We start from the raw sequence: 17,702 nt of genomic DNA, 5'->3' as shown, positions 1-17,702 counted from the left end.
TTGCCATTTTGGAGTCAATGAGCTTTGTGAAATTTTCTCCTCTTTTCCTCTCTGCCTGCATACATGCTTGGGTTGGACTAAACAGGGTTGCTTTGGGGAAGTGCTTGCCCTGGTTATTAGGAGCTGGGCTGAAAGAAGTAGTACCCTTCTACCAGAGCAAAACCAACACAGTAGCACAGCAAAACTAGACAGCACGTAAGTGGCCAAGGAGCAGACTCCAGTTACTTGATCTACACCTGTGTAATGACACTAACTGTAGTGAAGTTGCTGCTGATTCATACCAAGAAAAGAATCAGGCCAAGCACGCAGCTCCAACTGAAGTCAAAGAGAGCCACTGCATAAGAAAGTTTGCAGGAGGCTATTTGTGTCCCGTCTGTGTCTTTGAAAAAGAGAGACAGAAGGAAAGTGCTTCAGGCCATCCTCTGGCTCCAAAACACAGACATATGCTAACTTGGAGCATCAGAAGTTTATAAATGTGGAAGGTGCTTTTGAGGATGAGCTCTGATGTGCATTCTTGCCATAAACAGAACATGACAGTGAAGAATCTACATGGTGTCAAAGCTCCAGCATGCTCCTTTGTCATTTCCTTGCCTACAGTTTAAAACTGTATATTGAAGAGAGTAAGGTGATTCCTTTATATCAAACAGAAGCCTCCTACTAGTAGACTTGCTTTTCTTAGTAGACTTTTCACAAACTTCTGATTAGTAAACTACAGATCTGTAGGACTACAGATTATAAATCTTTGCTGTAGATGTTTTCAGATAACCCTATTCTTGTTTTTCCTCCACTGTTTTATTTAAAAATCATGTTTTCACTATGGCTAGCATTGTCCGGTGTCAGTATGGAAAACAAAATGTATCTTTGACAACCGAGTAGCTACAAGATGGACAGCAAGTGCTGTAGCAAACTTCTACCCAATTCCCAATCTACTTCAGTCTTCATCAAAAAGTCAAGATGAGAAGGACAATCATTCTCCAAACAAATTCATAAGTTTTCCAGGTGAATTTTCAAAACTGGACTGCTTGAAAAGCAGCTCCTCTCTTTGATCTGTAATTTTGATTTTGAGAGTTTCTACCCTGTGTACTACAGTTCTCACAAGCAAGTCACAAGTTCTCTCTCCCAAGTTACTGTACCTTGACGTAGGCAACAATTTTAAGGGAGATAGTTGCAAGATAGAGGGAGTTCATTGCAAAATCCATCAGATTCCACCAGTCATGTACATACTCATTGAATCCACCATCCCACATTTCCTTGATTTCTCCCCAGATAAAACCTGTAGAAAGAAAGAGAGTTCATTGTCATCACCAAGTATTAGTTGCCATTAAAGCACTGTATATATCTGATGTAATAAAAGCCAATTCTAAATTAACAGCTCAGGAAAAAATGTCTCACCCCTCCTCTTTTCTACAAAGTATAATACTGCTGATTGTGAGATGTTTTACAGTGTGGGGAATGTAGTCTAGAGAGATATGAAAAAGACCCAGGTTTCCTGTCCAGGGCTCCAGATATACACCCAAGGAGACTTCTTGAGACATATGTTAATTATAACTAGTATGAGTGGATTGGCTCAATGAAATTTGTTCTACATGAATAAACTATTTAAGCAACTGTATTTGGTATAGTTTCTAATAGATTGTCTGCTCTCATAGGCACTGTAAGTAATTCATTGCTCAGTTAGACAATACCGATTTTTCCTGACTTTCTCTGCAGAACATGCAACACTAGTGACCAGCTTCCGCGTGCCAGTACATTTCCTCCCTGACCTGGAAATACCACACGAAAGAAGGAAGAAGTGAATTAATTCTCTATGCTCAGTCACTGAGCCCCACAGGGACTATTTGTGAAAAAAGGTAGGACTCGGCATGAAAATGGGCACTGCAGCCTGGCATGGCAGCTCTCAGCAATGACTCACCTAATGTCAAATACAGCTATGGGTTTTTTGAGGTGAATATTTGTTTCCGAGGATAAGCCAGAGCCCATCATCTCAACTCTGAAATACCTTCTGCTAATAATTTTTGGCACTTGCTAACCTCCACTATACCTCCTTGCAGCTGGAGGGGAGAGAGGCAGCTTCTCAAGTTCATTACCAGACTGCTAAACTCACCTGGCACACAATTCTAATTTTAAGTTAACTTATATGTCCTTTATTGTAGAACTGTTCAAGTACTTTTGACAGCCTAAGTGCCATTAAAAAGCAAATGACAGCTAGGCTCCTTCATCACCTGCATGCTTCTGAGAACGTCTTTAGAGCCCCCAGATATTTTGAATTACCCAGTTTACAACATTATCCTTGAATGAAGACTTGAAACGTCTGTAAAAAGAAAAAAACCACAACAAAATACACCTCCAGGTGCATTACTAATACAGTTACCAAATTGCTATCCATACCTAACCACAGGATACTGCAGCGGTCACTGAAATGCTACTTGCAACTCAAGTTTAGGACCTTAAAGTTCAATCTGAAGAGCAGATAATGTCGAAATGAACTGCTGCGAACATCCGAATATCAATCTTAGCTCTTCAGCTGCCAGCCAGCAGGTCAATGGTCAGGCAAGTATAATGTCAAGGCCAATAAGATAATTTTATTATAGCTGCTTCCAAATCTTTGCATGCACACAAAACCATGAAATAAAATAAATCAATGGAGAGGAGCCTGCTGAAGAACTCATATACTGTATTTATAGTGAGTTATCATTGCTTGGTTACTATAGTTACAGCAATGCTGTGTGTGCCTGTTCTTTCTCTCCTTTTATAGTGGAAGGTATTTCTTAAATAATAACCTTTAATCTGGTGAGGCTGTTCTAATTTCTCAATTTAATAAACAGCCCCACAATATCCCTATTTATCTGAAACAAAGGAACTCAAAAAGAAAAGCAGACAGCTGTTAGAGGTGATTTTGAAAGGGCTTTTTTAATCCTTTCATCTGCAAATTAATGTTGCTGAAATGCCTACCATTTCCCTCAATTTTAACCATGAAGTTAAGGATAAAGTAAAGAGATTGCCTAAGCTCAGAAAAGACATTTAGCCTTCTCAACTTATTCTGAAGTTTCTACCAACACATGCATTTCAATGCCATAAATTAGTTTAATAAGATAATGAGGCTTGAGTTACCATTTGTAAGTTGTGGTAGAGCTACGCAAGGAGCAAAGTGCCCCGGGTCACAATGGAAAGTGATTTGTGAAGATATTTGCAACTCTTACTTTCCTTCCTCACTTTCCATGAGCAGTTTTAGGTTTGGCACAGGGAACAGCTAGGTTTGCTCAGCATAGAACCAGGCTAGTCCAGAGCCACCACAGAAATGAGGAGCTGGGACCTGGTGTTACCCGGAGAGGGCACCCAGCAGGTACAGGAAAGCAGATGTGGACCCGTGAGAAGCATTGAGGAGTCGTAAGGAGAGCTCCAGAGACGGAGGTTCCTGAGAGGTGTCCTCAGAAAGCATCAGCGTGGCTTTCCAGGCCACTGACGCCTACTAGACAGTCGCAATTCACTGTTACCTGACCTCTGGGGTTTTGCACTGAACTGACCTGGGCTGTATGGACAGAGGCTGGAAGAGAGCTATAGAGGTGTGGAAACCGTTGCCCGTGAGCAGGCCTCCTAGTACCCCAGCTCACAGTGGTGCTACATGGTAATGGCGTGTGAGCAAGGGAGATGGGAGCTTAGAGGAGAGACGATGCTTCTCATGGCATCCACAGGTTTTTTACTTGCTGTTGTGTTGGAGCTCAGTTTGAAAGGGTAAATACTTCTCTCTCATAAAAATATATCAAAAAATGCTTCTCTGCTCTTCTCCCTGAGTGGCTCTGTCCACTTCCTCCCATCCCATCTCACTACCTCACCCGTACATCCTGCCCTCTGGAACATGGACACCTCCTTTTCTTCACAGTTGTGGTTGCCCAGCCAGACCGGAGTAAGAGTCTCACATTTTAGCCTTCTGATAATAAATACTCCCTCCTTCTCCTGCTTATATTAGAGGTCTCGATATTGATTTGGTCAGTGTTTATCAGCACAGAGGCATACGGCAAACTGAGATTTACCTTCCCTTCTCTGCCTTCCCTGAGGGGGAAGGCTATTTGGGAGTCTGGGAGCCCTGGAATAAACAGGCCTGGTACCTGCGCACTGGCTCCAGGAGCTGACCAGTGAGAAGACGAAAGCAGAGACAGGCTCTTGGCGCTGCCTTCTGCCATGTGCCGGCCAGCAGAATAAGCCAGCATGCGAAGTGACACTATTTGTTACTAGCGTGACCCAGAAGCTAATTCCTAACCCGTTCCTCACACAGAGCACGGGGAAAGCAGGGAGAGAGCTGTGTCTGCTGTGGTTTACTCAGGGTCATGTGTAAAGGCATGTCAGATGGCAATATGAACAGCAGAAGAGCCCTAGGCCAACAGGATCTGTTGTTCCAGAAGGAGCCCAGCTGTTTTATGCAGTTACTGAAGCTGGCTGCCAAATCTCTTTACATGCTGATGATGCCGAGATCAGGAATGAGTATCCACACATTTGCCATGGGTGCGAGTCAGGCGACTGTGGCTCAGGCATTTTTGTGTTTCTGATTTACCTAGAACCCAGGGCAGGATCATCCACTCCACGATGGTGGGAGGTGGTCCCTGCATGTGAAGGTCGGTCCTGACGATGTGCTGCGATGCCAGCAGGAGCATGAACAGGAAGGTTAGGTAAGAGCCGGTGTGGCAGATAAACTTTATAAATGGCTTTTTAATGAACAGTCCCAGCCTGCTCTTCGGTGCAATCAGATATGCCACGGATAGCACAGGAAATAGCAGTCCAATGGTGACACAGGTCAGGAGTTTTACTGCCCAGTGTTTCCGCCTCCATCCTGGAAAACCGTCATACCAAAGTGTTGCGAGTAGCTGCTGGCAGTTTGGCTGAGCAACAAACTGAGGAGGAAAAAAAAGAGAAATATTATTACTGTCTGGTACTTCACGTGCACTCCCCCTCATGTATACATTAGAGCCTACACAGACCCTCATATTAAGTTTGGGACTGGCTATGGGGTGGAAAAGCACATTTTGGAGACAGAGGGAAGAAAGGAGGGGGATTTCACTCTTATTTTTCTACACAGGACTAAAGGTTTCTTTTTTGAGGTGTTTTTCTATTTGAAGCATCCTTATGAGGATCAGTCGCTCACCACACATGAAGCCCTGTGCAAAAGTGACACAATGAAAATTACTGTGAGCTTTTTGTCTTCCCATGTGTTTCTCTTTCAGCACGTTTCTTTTCAGAATGTTTCAGATTTCGACTGCCTCAAACAAATCACTGTCAGCATCTTTAAGAAGTGACTAAAAGATGAAACACGAGGGAAAAGGTGTAAAGTTCTGAGAGTGTGTCTGTGTGTGTGTGAGAGAGAGGGACAGAGAGGGAGAGCGAATGTCTCCAGAAGCGTGTGGGGTGCTGCACGTGGTTTTGTGCAAGAAGGCCAGCATATGTGTGTGTGGGATGGGCTGGGCATGAGACAGCATGCAGTAACGGGAAGTGCAGCCAGGTGACATCTGTTGGGAAGCAGGACAGCACACTTGTAAACGTGCCTCGCTATTAAGGAAGAGAGGAGTTGTAAACTGTAAGAGATTAAGCAGAGGCAAAAAGAAATCTTTGATCACGGTACCAAAAGTGACACTTGAAAGTTTACTTTCACTCTGTGAAAAATAGCATTGTGATGGTGATTTATTGCAACTCAGTGACTTCATACCAGACATGCTCAGGTTGCAACTACTTCAGACTGTTCTAATACCTAACAGCCTTTGGAATTTCAAACTCAAGCCATGGTATTTCTGGTCTATGCCAGAAGACTTTAAGTTCCTGATTGTACCTGGAACAGCCCCATGGTTTTCAAAACTTTTCAGACCCATAGCTAATTAGAGATGTCTGCAAGACCAACACAAATGTGGTTTTCTTCACGTATTTAATTTCTAATCCATGTTAATGAAGTTATGCTTCTGATCTACTAAACTCAGATTTCCTACTGGGATCTGCAAGTTCAAAAGAAGATCTCAACTATTGTTCTGAGATGCTTCTTTACACTTTGCTGTAATTAAACCAGAAAAACTGTCCTAGCACGGATACAGTTATCAACAAAACATAATCCTGCAGCAATATAATTACATCTATGATAGGACGCAGTATATCAGAAAGAATCACACTTCCAATGGACCCAACAGTACTAGCAGCGTTTGTCAAGGAGCAGAGACCTCTTACAGAGGAGACCCAAAGCAGTGAGTAACCTGAAGATGACAGTACTGTTATTACACTTGGCTGTATTTGAAAGGGACCTCTGTGAGGGATATAGTGCCACCATCCTCTTCTTCCCCCTCAGCGAAGATTTTATCAGGTGAAGCACTCTTTTACCACTACAATTTAAACCAGCTCTTGAAAGGACTAGGCCATGGTAGCGAAGGGACCGGCTTCTGAATACAAGTCTTACTGTTTTGCCAGCCCAAACTGGTATGATTTTTTGACCCTGGCAGAAGCCCCTGTGGAGACACTACTGCCCTCAGTTACAAGACCGTTACAAGGCTCTTCCCATGATGTCTAAAGATACCTTGGACTTCCCATAGGTCTTAGTCACCAGGAGATCAGATTTGGTGTGAAAGAGGCAATTTCTTAATAAAAGCTTTAGCACACACCTATACCTTTTAAGTATTTGTTCACTGCCAGAACTGCCCAATATTGGGAGGACTTTTCATGCCCAGTTCTCAGAGTGCTCTATACAAGCAGAGCACTATCACTGCCATGCTCAAAAATGTCAAGCAAAAGGAAAAATTAGTTCCTCAGTCTGATAAAGTAATTAATTTCTGTAATTATTTTTAGATTTTGTGAATATATTTTATGTAAGAGGCAGAATCAGACCTTTTTTGGACTGGGTAGTTCAAATATAAGATTGACCAAAATTATTATTGAAAATAAGATCTCCAAGAGGAATATCTGGCATTTATAAAGCTGAATGTTTATGTGTTATTACTACAATAAACACGACTACTGCATCTAACATACAAGTGACGCTGTGGTCCAGAGGGCATCAGAAAAGAAAATCAGAAACACGTTTGATTTGGAATCAACATGCATGCAGCAGAAACTGGACAATAGTTGATACGGTGCTGATCTCCAGAAAAAGCCAAGACCTGTTGCCTGTAACAATCAGAAAACGTTATTGTAAAAATTCTAAGTCTGGGGAAAGTGATGAAAGAAACAGTTCTACAGAAACTGAAAATCATCCAGTATCGATTGTCATTTGGTTGGTTGGTTTTTAATCTATGATTTCAGAAGGGTCAGCGCGTTACATCTAAAAGCTAGAAGAAACTGCTATATTTTCTCATTTAAGATCACAAACAGGAGCTGTGACCGGATGTGTTCTGCAGTAATTTACATGGTAATAGATGCTGCTGCTTCTCTGAGATGAGGTACAGCTTTCTTTTTTTTTTTTTGGGGGGGGGGGGAAATGTATAAACACATTTTCTCTTTATCACATATGATAGAATGCTCTAAGGGGAGAATAAAACTGTTTTTCCCTCGAGTCAAAGTCAAAATCATTTGAGAAATCAAATGACTATATGTTCCTCTGGTTGCTGTGCAACTTGCAAGCATCTTAAAATTGCCTCTTCTCTGCCTAATAGCTTCATTTCTAAAATCTGCTTTCTGTGTTGTATCTGTCGTTAGTTCTTCAAATGGAGAGAAATTCACACATCATGAAAGAGCAGCTTTAAAGACCAGCATGGCAAAAGGGAATGGAAATGGAAAAAGCCATTAGGTTTTCCAATCAAGCCCACCCCAACCTCACTGAAAATGTCTGAAGGGAAATTTAAGCACACGACACAAAGAAACTCTCCCTAATATCACAAACCATCAAATGCTGCCTTTATTAAAGGTAAGGCTAAGCACTTACCAATGCAGGCTTTTACTAATTCGTGTTAGTCCAACTTATTAATCACAGGTTTAAAATTAGTAAATACTGCAGCTTAGATCTCAAGTAACTGAAGGACTACAGCTGGCTGAAAAACAAAATTTCCATTGTGCAGAAACACTGGAATTCTGAATTACAACAAAGCAGCCAACTAAGCCCTTGGTGTGCTACCTAGAGAACCAATTGCTTATCAGTAACTTTGTGTTAACTTGAAAGAATACAGAAACTAACTATTTCCCTAAGTAGTCCCGTGAATGTCGGCCTCATTTTTGCTTCTAGGTGGTGTTACCTAGACTAAACCATTAAATTCATTGACGAAACTATTGAACGCTCAACTCAGTAAAGATATTCTAGGATTCATACTGCTAAATCAATGCACGTAAAATATAAAACCATGAAAACCCTCAGCTTTAGCCCTTTTAGGTGTGAAGTAGCCTGAAACTGCAATAGTACCATGGAACTTTTGTTATACATAATTTCAAATTTCTGCATAAAGTTAAGGAAACAGTCTTATTTCTACTTTAAATAGACAGAACTGAGATCTGGGAAAGAAGTTGACTTCTCCAACACTACTTATGCCAAGGCCTTTCCTAAGTACAAGTTCAATTTCCACCTAAGCAGGGTCCCAAATATGTTTTTTCACCTTTTTGCACAGCCTTTCATTTGCTATAGATAGATATAGCGCATGTGCGTATCATAGTCTTTTATCATTTCAAACGACCATACTGTATGTGACAGTATTTGGTATCAGTTACAGATTCTGCACAGTGAAAAAGAGAGATTGTGATCATTTAAAAAACTCCATACTGTCCCAGTTTTGTAGATATTCCAGAATCAGAGGCAGATGTAATGTACTAGAAGCTTTCTATTCGTTTAAGAAGATGAGCACATGACTTGTGAACAGTGTATTTCTCCAACACATAACAAAGGTGGTAACGAGCATTTTTTCCAAGGACTATTGCATCACAGGAGCCTCCAACCTCTATTACAAATGGCAGCGTAAGACATCATCGCACAGATGTGATGGAGAATGTTCTGACAGCTGCATTAATGAAAAGAAACACTTCCAAAAGGTGGCATTTATACTCAATTCAGCAAATGTACGAACTAAACATCCAGTGCTATGAAGCCTGTGGTAGAGCTGGCATAACTTTTTCCAGGATTGTCCCTGCCTGTAGATAAAGCCTGTAGATGCATTTCTGGGGGAGGTAATCCAAAGAGCAAGCTCCTTCTCCATTACCTGTTGAGCAGAACCTGTCCCTAGCTGAAGATACAGTTCACCTAATGACTAGGAGATAAGATGCAACTCGAGTACCTTCTTGTGAGGACAACGCCACTGTGTCACCAGTGGGCAAGATGCTCAGTGTCTCCTGGCTTCTGAAAATGGGAATAAGTATCTTTACCTTTCCAAGGCGTATCAGCAACCTCAGTCATGGTTGGGAAGCACTTTGAGGGTAGAAACTACTGCAATACAAAGTCTTTTATGTTCTCTCTTTCTTTTTTCAGTCTTGCCAGGGTCTTTGTGTAACATTTGGCTTGCAGCTGGATTGTGCTACTAGGGAATTTCATTTTCAATGTTCACCATACTCATTGTCACCTGATCCTCTACCAAGGAGAAAGTTTTTAAGGGAAAAAAGCAGCTGCTAGATGGAGTGTCTTTTTCTTAATATCTAATCTTTACTGATATTTTTATGTCACCTAAACTCTTACTTCTCTGGACTTAAATGCTTTCTGCATGCTGTGCCATTAATATAAATATCAAACCCAGAAATTATGTTCCACCCCCCCCTCCCCTTATCTATGGGGAAATCCCTTATCTCTCACAGTCATAAGTAATTTAGGATCAGACACAGATGGGCTGAGATGTGAATGCCTTGGGGAGCAACTGAAATAGCTCCCTGATAGACATCACAGGGGCTGAGCACAGTATCTCTCTCCGTTTATTCTGATTATCGTGAAGGCTTGCCAACAGGCTCTCCTGTTTGGAGTTTGTTGGAGTTCTTTTCTGCACTCTTGCTGCGGATGGTGATAGTGAATGCTCTTCATAGATGAATAAGCACTAATTTGTAACTGCAGAGCCAGGTGTTAATAATCAGGACCGAGTTCTTCTATCAGTCAGCTACATCAGCTCCCAATGAGGTTAACACTGAGAGCCAAATGTGGCATGGGAGCCATGAAATTAACTCTAGTTCCCCCGTCTGACACTCATTTCAACAGGTTAGATCTCACCAACAGCACTGTATCCCACAGCATCTGAATGTTTGGGGATATTATTATATGCTGCTGCACTCTACAATTAAAGCTATTTTGGCTTTGGAAAGGCAGAGGATTTTCACAGGAACTAAGCTAGATTTTGCAGTCTGTGTGACAATCAGGCAACTGCAGTGTCTGATGTAGTAGCATAAGTATGTATTTTAGCTAGATCTGTGAAGAATGTACATGTCCTGTGAATCCAATTCTATCATGAAAAGGATAAGTGCCATTGCTATTCTCCACTCAGTAGAACGCCCTGTCCCATCTTGCAGAGGTACTGCCTTGCACCCTTTCTCTGGCAGATGCAAGGAAGACGTCTCTGAAGTCTCCCCGCAGGGCTGGCGAGCACAGTGTGGTCAGGCAGGGCTGGGAGCAGCAGGTCTATACCCCTCTTCATCCCAGGTCGCCGCTGGCCGGGGTGACCTACCCAGGCACACACATCAATACAACTGCAGATGGACTGGGGAGAGCACAGCCTCTCGTATTTCAATTTTCAGAATCAATTGGCTAGATTTTCTTTCCTCCCATGAAAATATAGGAAACTCAGACACTTTCAGTCCTACACAGGCTTGGGTTTATTGATGAATGCCAAATCTTGATGTCTTAACCCACAAAGCTTAATACACACTGTCCAATAGCCCAAACATGCTGTAACACTTGGCACAATGTCAATAGCCACGTGGCTTACACTGTGCCATCAAGTGATCCTCTTTAACTTCGATTTCAGAAACATGAAATGGCATGCAAAGAAATGAACTTTTAAAATCCATCTTCTTCCTGCACTCCCAAATCATGCAGATGCTCCTGCCAAGCAGCACAACACACTTCCAGTGCAGCAGACAAACCACTCTGCCTCCGTCTCATACCAAGAACAGGATCTTCTGAAGAAGAAAAGAAATCCGGTAGTTCTATCAGTTTGATTGTTCTTAAAGGAAATTCCAGTGGGCAATACTCAAAGAGATACATTCCTAAATTAGCCCAAGACAGAAGAGAAACTTTCTGTGGCCTAATTTGATGTTTGCTGCAGAGAGCCAGTAAAGCCCTATGAGACTAGATATACTACGTAAGAAATACCAGCCTCAAGTTTGCAGTGTTGCAAAAAGTGAAATGAGTAAGAAAATCCTCTTTTGTAGCACATTTCTTTTTAGAGTTCAACCGTGCTAATGACTGCAAAGTTATTTACATTCTGCTGCTGAAGTGTGAGCTACAGAGGGTAAACACCTAACGGTTGTTCATCCTGTTAATTAAGTACTTTCTGCAACAGGAGAAAAAGGAAGAAACAAAGAAGTTGGAAGGGAAGCTGTATAACTCAGGGAAAAGGGACTACAACGCAATGTTCCTCATCAGGCACTTCCAAGGGATAATAGTTTCTTCTCAGGAAAGTATAGGATGAATATCCTATCAAAAGCACTGCTGCTACTTACATGCCTGTTACTGCTAACAGTGAAGGACTGCAAATCCAAATGGCAGTCATTCTTGCCATTAAGAAGATCGCTAGCCGAGCTGGAAGAGCCCTTCAAGAAAAGCAGGCGCTACCAAAATTGCTCAGTCCCTCTGCTGGTGAATAAAACAAACTCCAGATCCTCCACAGATGAACATATGGCCTCAAATTATACTGAATTTTGTCTAATCTGTTCATAAAGTATTTTAAGTGATGATAACACATGAATCTTAACTAAAGGTCTCCTATCCATAACACATCTCTTCATGGTAGCAGACATGAACTCAGCTTAAGCAGCAGCACTTGGAAATTCACCAGTGATGCAAACACTGACAAAAGGAAAACTGAATAACCTCTAAAAGCCTGCTACAGTTCCATCAAAATTCGTAGTTTTCACAAACGTATGTTGGATTGGCTTAAGTATTTAAATAAAAGAGGTCCCACATATTCTAGAGCAATGGTAGAGGCTTGCAAAGCCTGGCAACCTACTCATGGAAGAAGTAATTAACAAAGTATTTAAGCTTGAAATTAAATCCATCTCTACTCAGAGCGCTTAAATGTGTGTTTAGCTTTAGGTTTGTTATTTATGGCCTGTGTCAGGAAGATTTAAGTGCTGGCATAAATTCTGCACTGAGTAAATGCATGCTGCTGAACGGTGCTTCTGGAGGCCAATCTCTGTTAGCAAACACCCCACCAGAACACAGTTCGTCTGGGTCAGACCCTGAGCAAGAGTCCAGACATAAGTAAAACTTCTCAGCATTTATTTTAGCAGACAGCAGACTACAGTTGATAAATTTCTGTAGGAAGTATTTCAGCAAACGTTTCAGGACACAGTTCTGTTACAAAGACTAAGTAGGCATAGGCTGGGCTTCCAAAGGCAGAGTGCTGCAGTACAAGTAATTGCTGGATATGAGCGATATACCGAAGAGAGTTAATTCACAACACACTAACTGGTTTCCAAGAGCTGAACAGGTGATATCGGACACATCCTACAGAAGCACTGAAAAAACACTCAGGCTGAAAAGTGTTTCGAGACAAATCTAAAGGACTTTCCCAAGTCCTCTTGCAGGCAGCACTTCAAGAGTTACAGATCTTGCAAATGAATATTGGGAACTCTCACAGGCTTTAGCTGAAGTGGAGAAGGTATTGACTTTTAAGTAGAAGGTTGGGTTTATTCTCCCTAGTGTATTTCTAACATTTACATTAAATAAGTGATAAGTAAAGCAAACATGAGAATTTTAAAAGTCATTCACAAGTATTTTTAAATACATACGTACTTTACTCTGTTAGTGTTAATAAAAGGTTCCAAAAATATTCTTCATTTGCTTCCTTTCCAACCTGAGAAATTATCTATGCTGAAACTATTTAATTTCGGTTTCTTTTTTCTTTCTACCTTACCTTCTCCTGAATGAGATACTCCAATATCCAGGAAAGAACAGACCAGCAACTGTAAACACTTCTCATTCTTGGGAACCTCTAAAGGCTACCTCTCCTTCTGAGTAATATCAGCATTGTAGGGTGAGTAGGACACATTCTTTGCTGAAGGATGTTTGTTTAACCAGCTGGGGTTTGTAGAGAAAGAGTAAGAACACAAAAACTGCAGCCACAGCTTTTAAATGCCATTCTGAACAAGAGCTCAGTTTGGGGGGGGTATGATTAACCCATCTATCTGTCTCACTTTTCTTGGAGTGAAGAACTACGAGGTAACTGTTCTCAACCAGGAGACACCTAAATGGCTCGTCTGGATGATAATGATCTGATGAGGTGTATGATGACATAAGAGGCGTGAGGGGAGTGGAATCTCTTTTTTTTTCTCTATAGAGTTTCATAACACTCTTCAGTAAGCGACACAAGTAAAGCTGAAATTCACAAAAATCAGATAAATAACAATGACTGCTTCTATATCCAACGGGGAGAATCCATAGCAATATTTTTTCCACAGAGTTTATTATTGCAGGGTATCATTCAAAGTGAGGTATGAAATAGCACGATACACTCTTCACTACTGATGTAAAGCTGATTCTGAAAGGCACTCGAGACCTTCAGATGAGGTAAGACTGAACACTTGGCTTATACAGTATACAAGGCATCACTTCTTTCCAGTTTCTGTTGTCTATAGAAAGCAAATCAATCATGTCCTGTACTTTAACTTTGGCTTCCCAAGCCTCTTCTCTTGCTGGCAAGAAGACTGATGGGACACGTGAAGTTAAGGGAACTGACAAACTCACTAAATCGTTCTTGAATATTCTTAGAACAGTGGCAATCCCTTTAGCTTTCAACATATTTCCTGTCTTTGTCCAAGGGATTATTAAAGTCAGAGGCACGAGGCACCAAAAATGACTTAAAGAATGATCCAGGCATTTACTGCCTGCTACACATTACACTAATACAAGCAGAGTCCTTGTCCTTGACTGACATAGCGGTCTTATGTTGTTTTTTCAAATTTGTGTATGGCAAGATTAGTCATGATGATTTTGCTGTCAAAAGGTAGTCTTCTGCAGTTCTGTTCTGTGACAGCTGCAATATGTGGCTAACCTTCATCAAATTGGAACATTCTGGTGTGATGTGAATAATACACCGAATAACACTGTTTCCTCAAATAAATATTCAAGTCCACTTTGTCAAACTGATGAACCATCAGTTCTCCAAATATTTCTTCTTCTTCTTCTTCTTCTTCCAAGTTTGGAGAGAAGTTACACTTAAATGCCACTTGTCCTAAGTTTTATAACACAAGGCAGCTGTAACAGGTTAAATTTCCATGCTAATTTCCAAAACTGAACAAATAGATCTGGCAACTGCACAAATCCATGGAGCAGAGGCTCCAAAATATGCACCACTCGCACTGCTGCCCCACCAGCGCTCAGCAGGAAAGACTGTTTTAAGGGTGCAAATGCAGGTAAGTCTCCCCACCTGTCACCCCGAAGTCCAGCCACTGAGACTGTAAGTAACAGTTCGGTACCACATACATGGAAGATTTTGTAATATGGTCATCTGCCTGCTGGGATTGAGTCCGAGAAAAAAACAGCTTCATTTAGCACAGGCCACTGTTCACACATCAGATGGTAACTTTGCTGCATACAAGAATGAATGAATGAATGAATGAATGCTGTTGGAAAATGAAAGGTGACATTTGGACATTCAGTGCTTTAGAAATCCCTAACCTTACATTCAGGTTTGTGATGTAGGACAGATTTCGAAGTAGCATAACTGCACCATCCTCACCATCTAATACCGTAAGGGATATGGATGTTCCAGGTCACTAGAAAGGGAAAAAGCTTCCACAAGGAACAGTTCTGCTTCCCCATCTAGCCCTAATAACGATCTTTTAATGACATGGTATGATTTCATTCTAGAAACCTGAAAGTAAAAGCCTGTTTATTAATCTTCTGAGCTGTGCAGGCTCACTGAAAAGCTACCTTTTCATTGTGCCTTTAAAAAGCACAATACAAATACTCAGCCCTGTATCATTGTATCTCCAGACAGTGTGGCAAGAAAACAGAAAAAACCACGTGCAAGTAACTTAGCACTGCCTGCAAACAAAGAAACATCTATGGCTATCCATCAGGATACCCGAATGGCTTTCAAAACAGGTAAACAAGGTACAGTAGATGAGCTTTGATTTTCATAGACCTTGCACTTCATTTTTCACACATCTCTGATATTTTTAAAAGCTCTTTTTATAAACTAATTGAAGAGCCCTTAGAAATTCACCACGTTTATGCATACTCCCTGGAGAATGATGCTGTGCTGCTAACTGCAGCCACACAGTTGACAACAGTCAAGACACAGCTGAAAAATATGTGGCATGGCAGGAATGATTATTCATTCACTTGAGTACTGTATCTCAAGAGGTACTTGTCTATGTAAATGTCTTGGAAAAAAATAACTAAAACTTTTGAAGCTTCATCCTGAAGAGGAAACAGCAGAGTGCACTGTTTTTAAATTAGAAAAGCAAACAATTCTACCCCTCTCCTCTCCTGTCATTGATTTAGAGTACAGCAAGCAAGAGAGACTAAGGTTAAGGTTTCTGAGAGGGACTTTCATGCATCCCTTTGATCTAATTCAAAGTGCTAAGCAATATAGTAACAGGTAAAATGCATTTTTTTCTGAGTGCCTTGCATTGTGTGTGTTTCTTACAAACATATAAACTAAACCTGTTCACATCTGCAACTATCAGTACCAGAAAAATGCAAAGCACTAAAAACCCACCACCGTGATGTTCCACTTAATTTTGAAGATATGAATGACCTGTGATGGAGAACAGGAAAGCAGGAACAGACTGAATGTATATTGCTATTCTTGTGGCTTAGCAGAACGTTACACACAAGGAGAAAACTGCCCTTTTAGACCTGATTCACTCCTACACTACGGTCACTTTACATTATTTTGGCAATGTAAAAAAAACCTTAAAGGACACAAAAATTGTATTTGCATTCAGGCTATGCTCTGATTCTCCACTACAGCAATGGTACCCTGCACATAGAGCTGTGCTTTGCGTGACTGGCAAGATCCTAAGAGATTACTTTTCCCCATCTTTTCTTAGAAATGCAAACAAATTAACAAATGCAGAGCTAATTTGTGCCTGAACAGCAGAGTGAAGATTGATCCCCAACAGCTGAGCTGTGCGGGTTCTTATTAAGCCTCCAGCACCTTTCTCCTTCCAAAATTAGTCATGAATAAAAGAATTTGAAAAGTAATAATATGAAGACAAATGCCATATACTGCAGAACATTTCTGAAAAGCTTATTCGTCTCTGAGACCATGAGTTCCCGTGATCCTACAAAAATAACCTATTTCGAAAGCAGACTGAGAAAACTGACGTGTCTATGCTCAACCTATCCCATCATGTTCCGCAGTGTACTAGAGCTGTTCTCATTTTTTTCTAATATTTTGCGACTGCCATGCAAACAGCGATCACAACAATTAAATCCTTCCTACCTTCTAAAGAAATGATCAGGGCCCTTTTGTAATTTGAAACTGAGGACACAACCATTCTACACTTAAGATGAGATGGAGAGGGAGCTTGTGAACATTGTACAGCGTGGTTTTAACATTTACTACCATAAAATATACTACAAAGCTACCTTAGGGCACATTTTAATCTTTCCTGTATAATTGAAATTTTTCCTTCTGTGTAAACAGTAATTTACCTTCTAGGATATATGGGCTTATTAAAAACAAACATGAAGAGCAAGGAAATTCTTCTCCATTGTTTTGGCCCTCTGCCAAAGGAAAAGGTCATCTTCCTCACGAGCGACACATTTGTCAGTTTATTAAATACTTAACACATGTAATGTTTGGGAGAAATAAAAACTTGTACCTCCCGGGTTTTTTGTTGAAGAAAAAAAAAAAGAATGGGAGATTTTTCTAGCCTTGTAAAGACAAAACCCCTATCTGTGTCATGAGGCAGAAATGCACGGGCAGTGGGATTTACCTGAGGATACAGACTGAGGTGGAGCCTTTGAGATGAGGCCAGTATTTCTCTGGAGGTAGGACTGAACTGAAGTGACTCCCCTCACTAATCCAGCCCTCATCCAGGTTGCTCACTGTGAAGACTGATGCACTCAGGCCAGATCAAAAGATGAAGTTGTGTATACCATGAGTATGTTTACTGGATTCAGTGCAGGGAACAGGGATTTGTGTCCGTGGCGGGGCTGATTGCTAATTGTTTGCTAAAACTTAATGTATAAGACCAGATTCTTCTGCAGTAGCTAGGTACCAAAAGATGCAGCTAATTCCACAGTGGAATTTCAAAATGCCTCAGCAAGATAAGTGTCTAATCTCCAACAGATTTTAGGCATTTAACCAGATTATACTCTGTGTAAAAACTTATTGCCTACTTACCTACATATTTAGCAGCCTAACTAGCTTTAAAAAGCTTTCCTCCAAGGCCCCAGTTTGGAGCAAGAACTGCCCATAGATGTCTAGCTTTTCCCATTTGGATTTTTTTTAAGTCCTGTGTGTTCACTGATGGAGATCATCAACCTGCACTAGAAATCTGAATGCAGTTACTTTTCTGCACCTGGAACAAACCAGCACCTACTCTTCAGTATGGGAGTGCAATGGGGAAAAAAAAAAGGCACAGTGGGTTCATCTGAAATGCTT

General features: G+C 41.1%; 1 protein-coding gene across 1 annotated transcript in view; it reads right to left on the bottom strand.

Annotated features, from left to right (window-relative positions):
* TRPC5 (transient receptor potential cation channel subfamily C member 5) overlaps window positions 1-17,702 on the bottom strand; it is a gene marked incomplete at both ends in the record, with an annotated part of 65,167 nt that overhangs the window by 27,756 nt on the left and 19,709 nt on the right. Inside the window, 2 exons of the mRNA XM_082004324.1 lie at window positions 1,134-1,273; window positions 4,550-4,886. Coding sequence (XP_081860450.1) covers window positions 1,134-1,273; window positions 4,550-4,886 — 477 coding nt within the window. The remainder of the gene's footprint in view (window positions 1-1,133; window positions 1,274-4,549; window positions 4,887-17,702) is intronic.

The sequence above is a fragment of the Phaethon aethereus genome (assembly GCF_964289735.1).
Source record: "Phaethon aethereus genome assembly, chromosome: 10".
Classification (NCBI taxonomy): domain Eukaryota; kingdom Metazoa; phylum Chordata; class Aves; order Phaethontiformes; family Phaethontidae; genus Phaethon; species Phaethon aethereus.
Note: the sequence above shows the minus strand (reverse complement) of the source record. Positions and strands in the feature narration are given on the sequence as shown.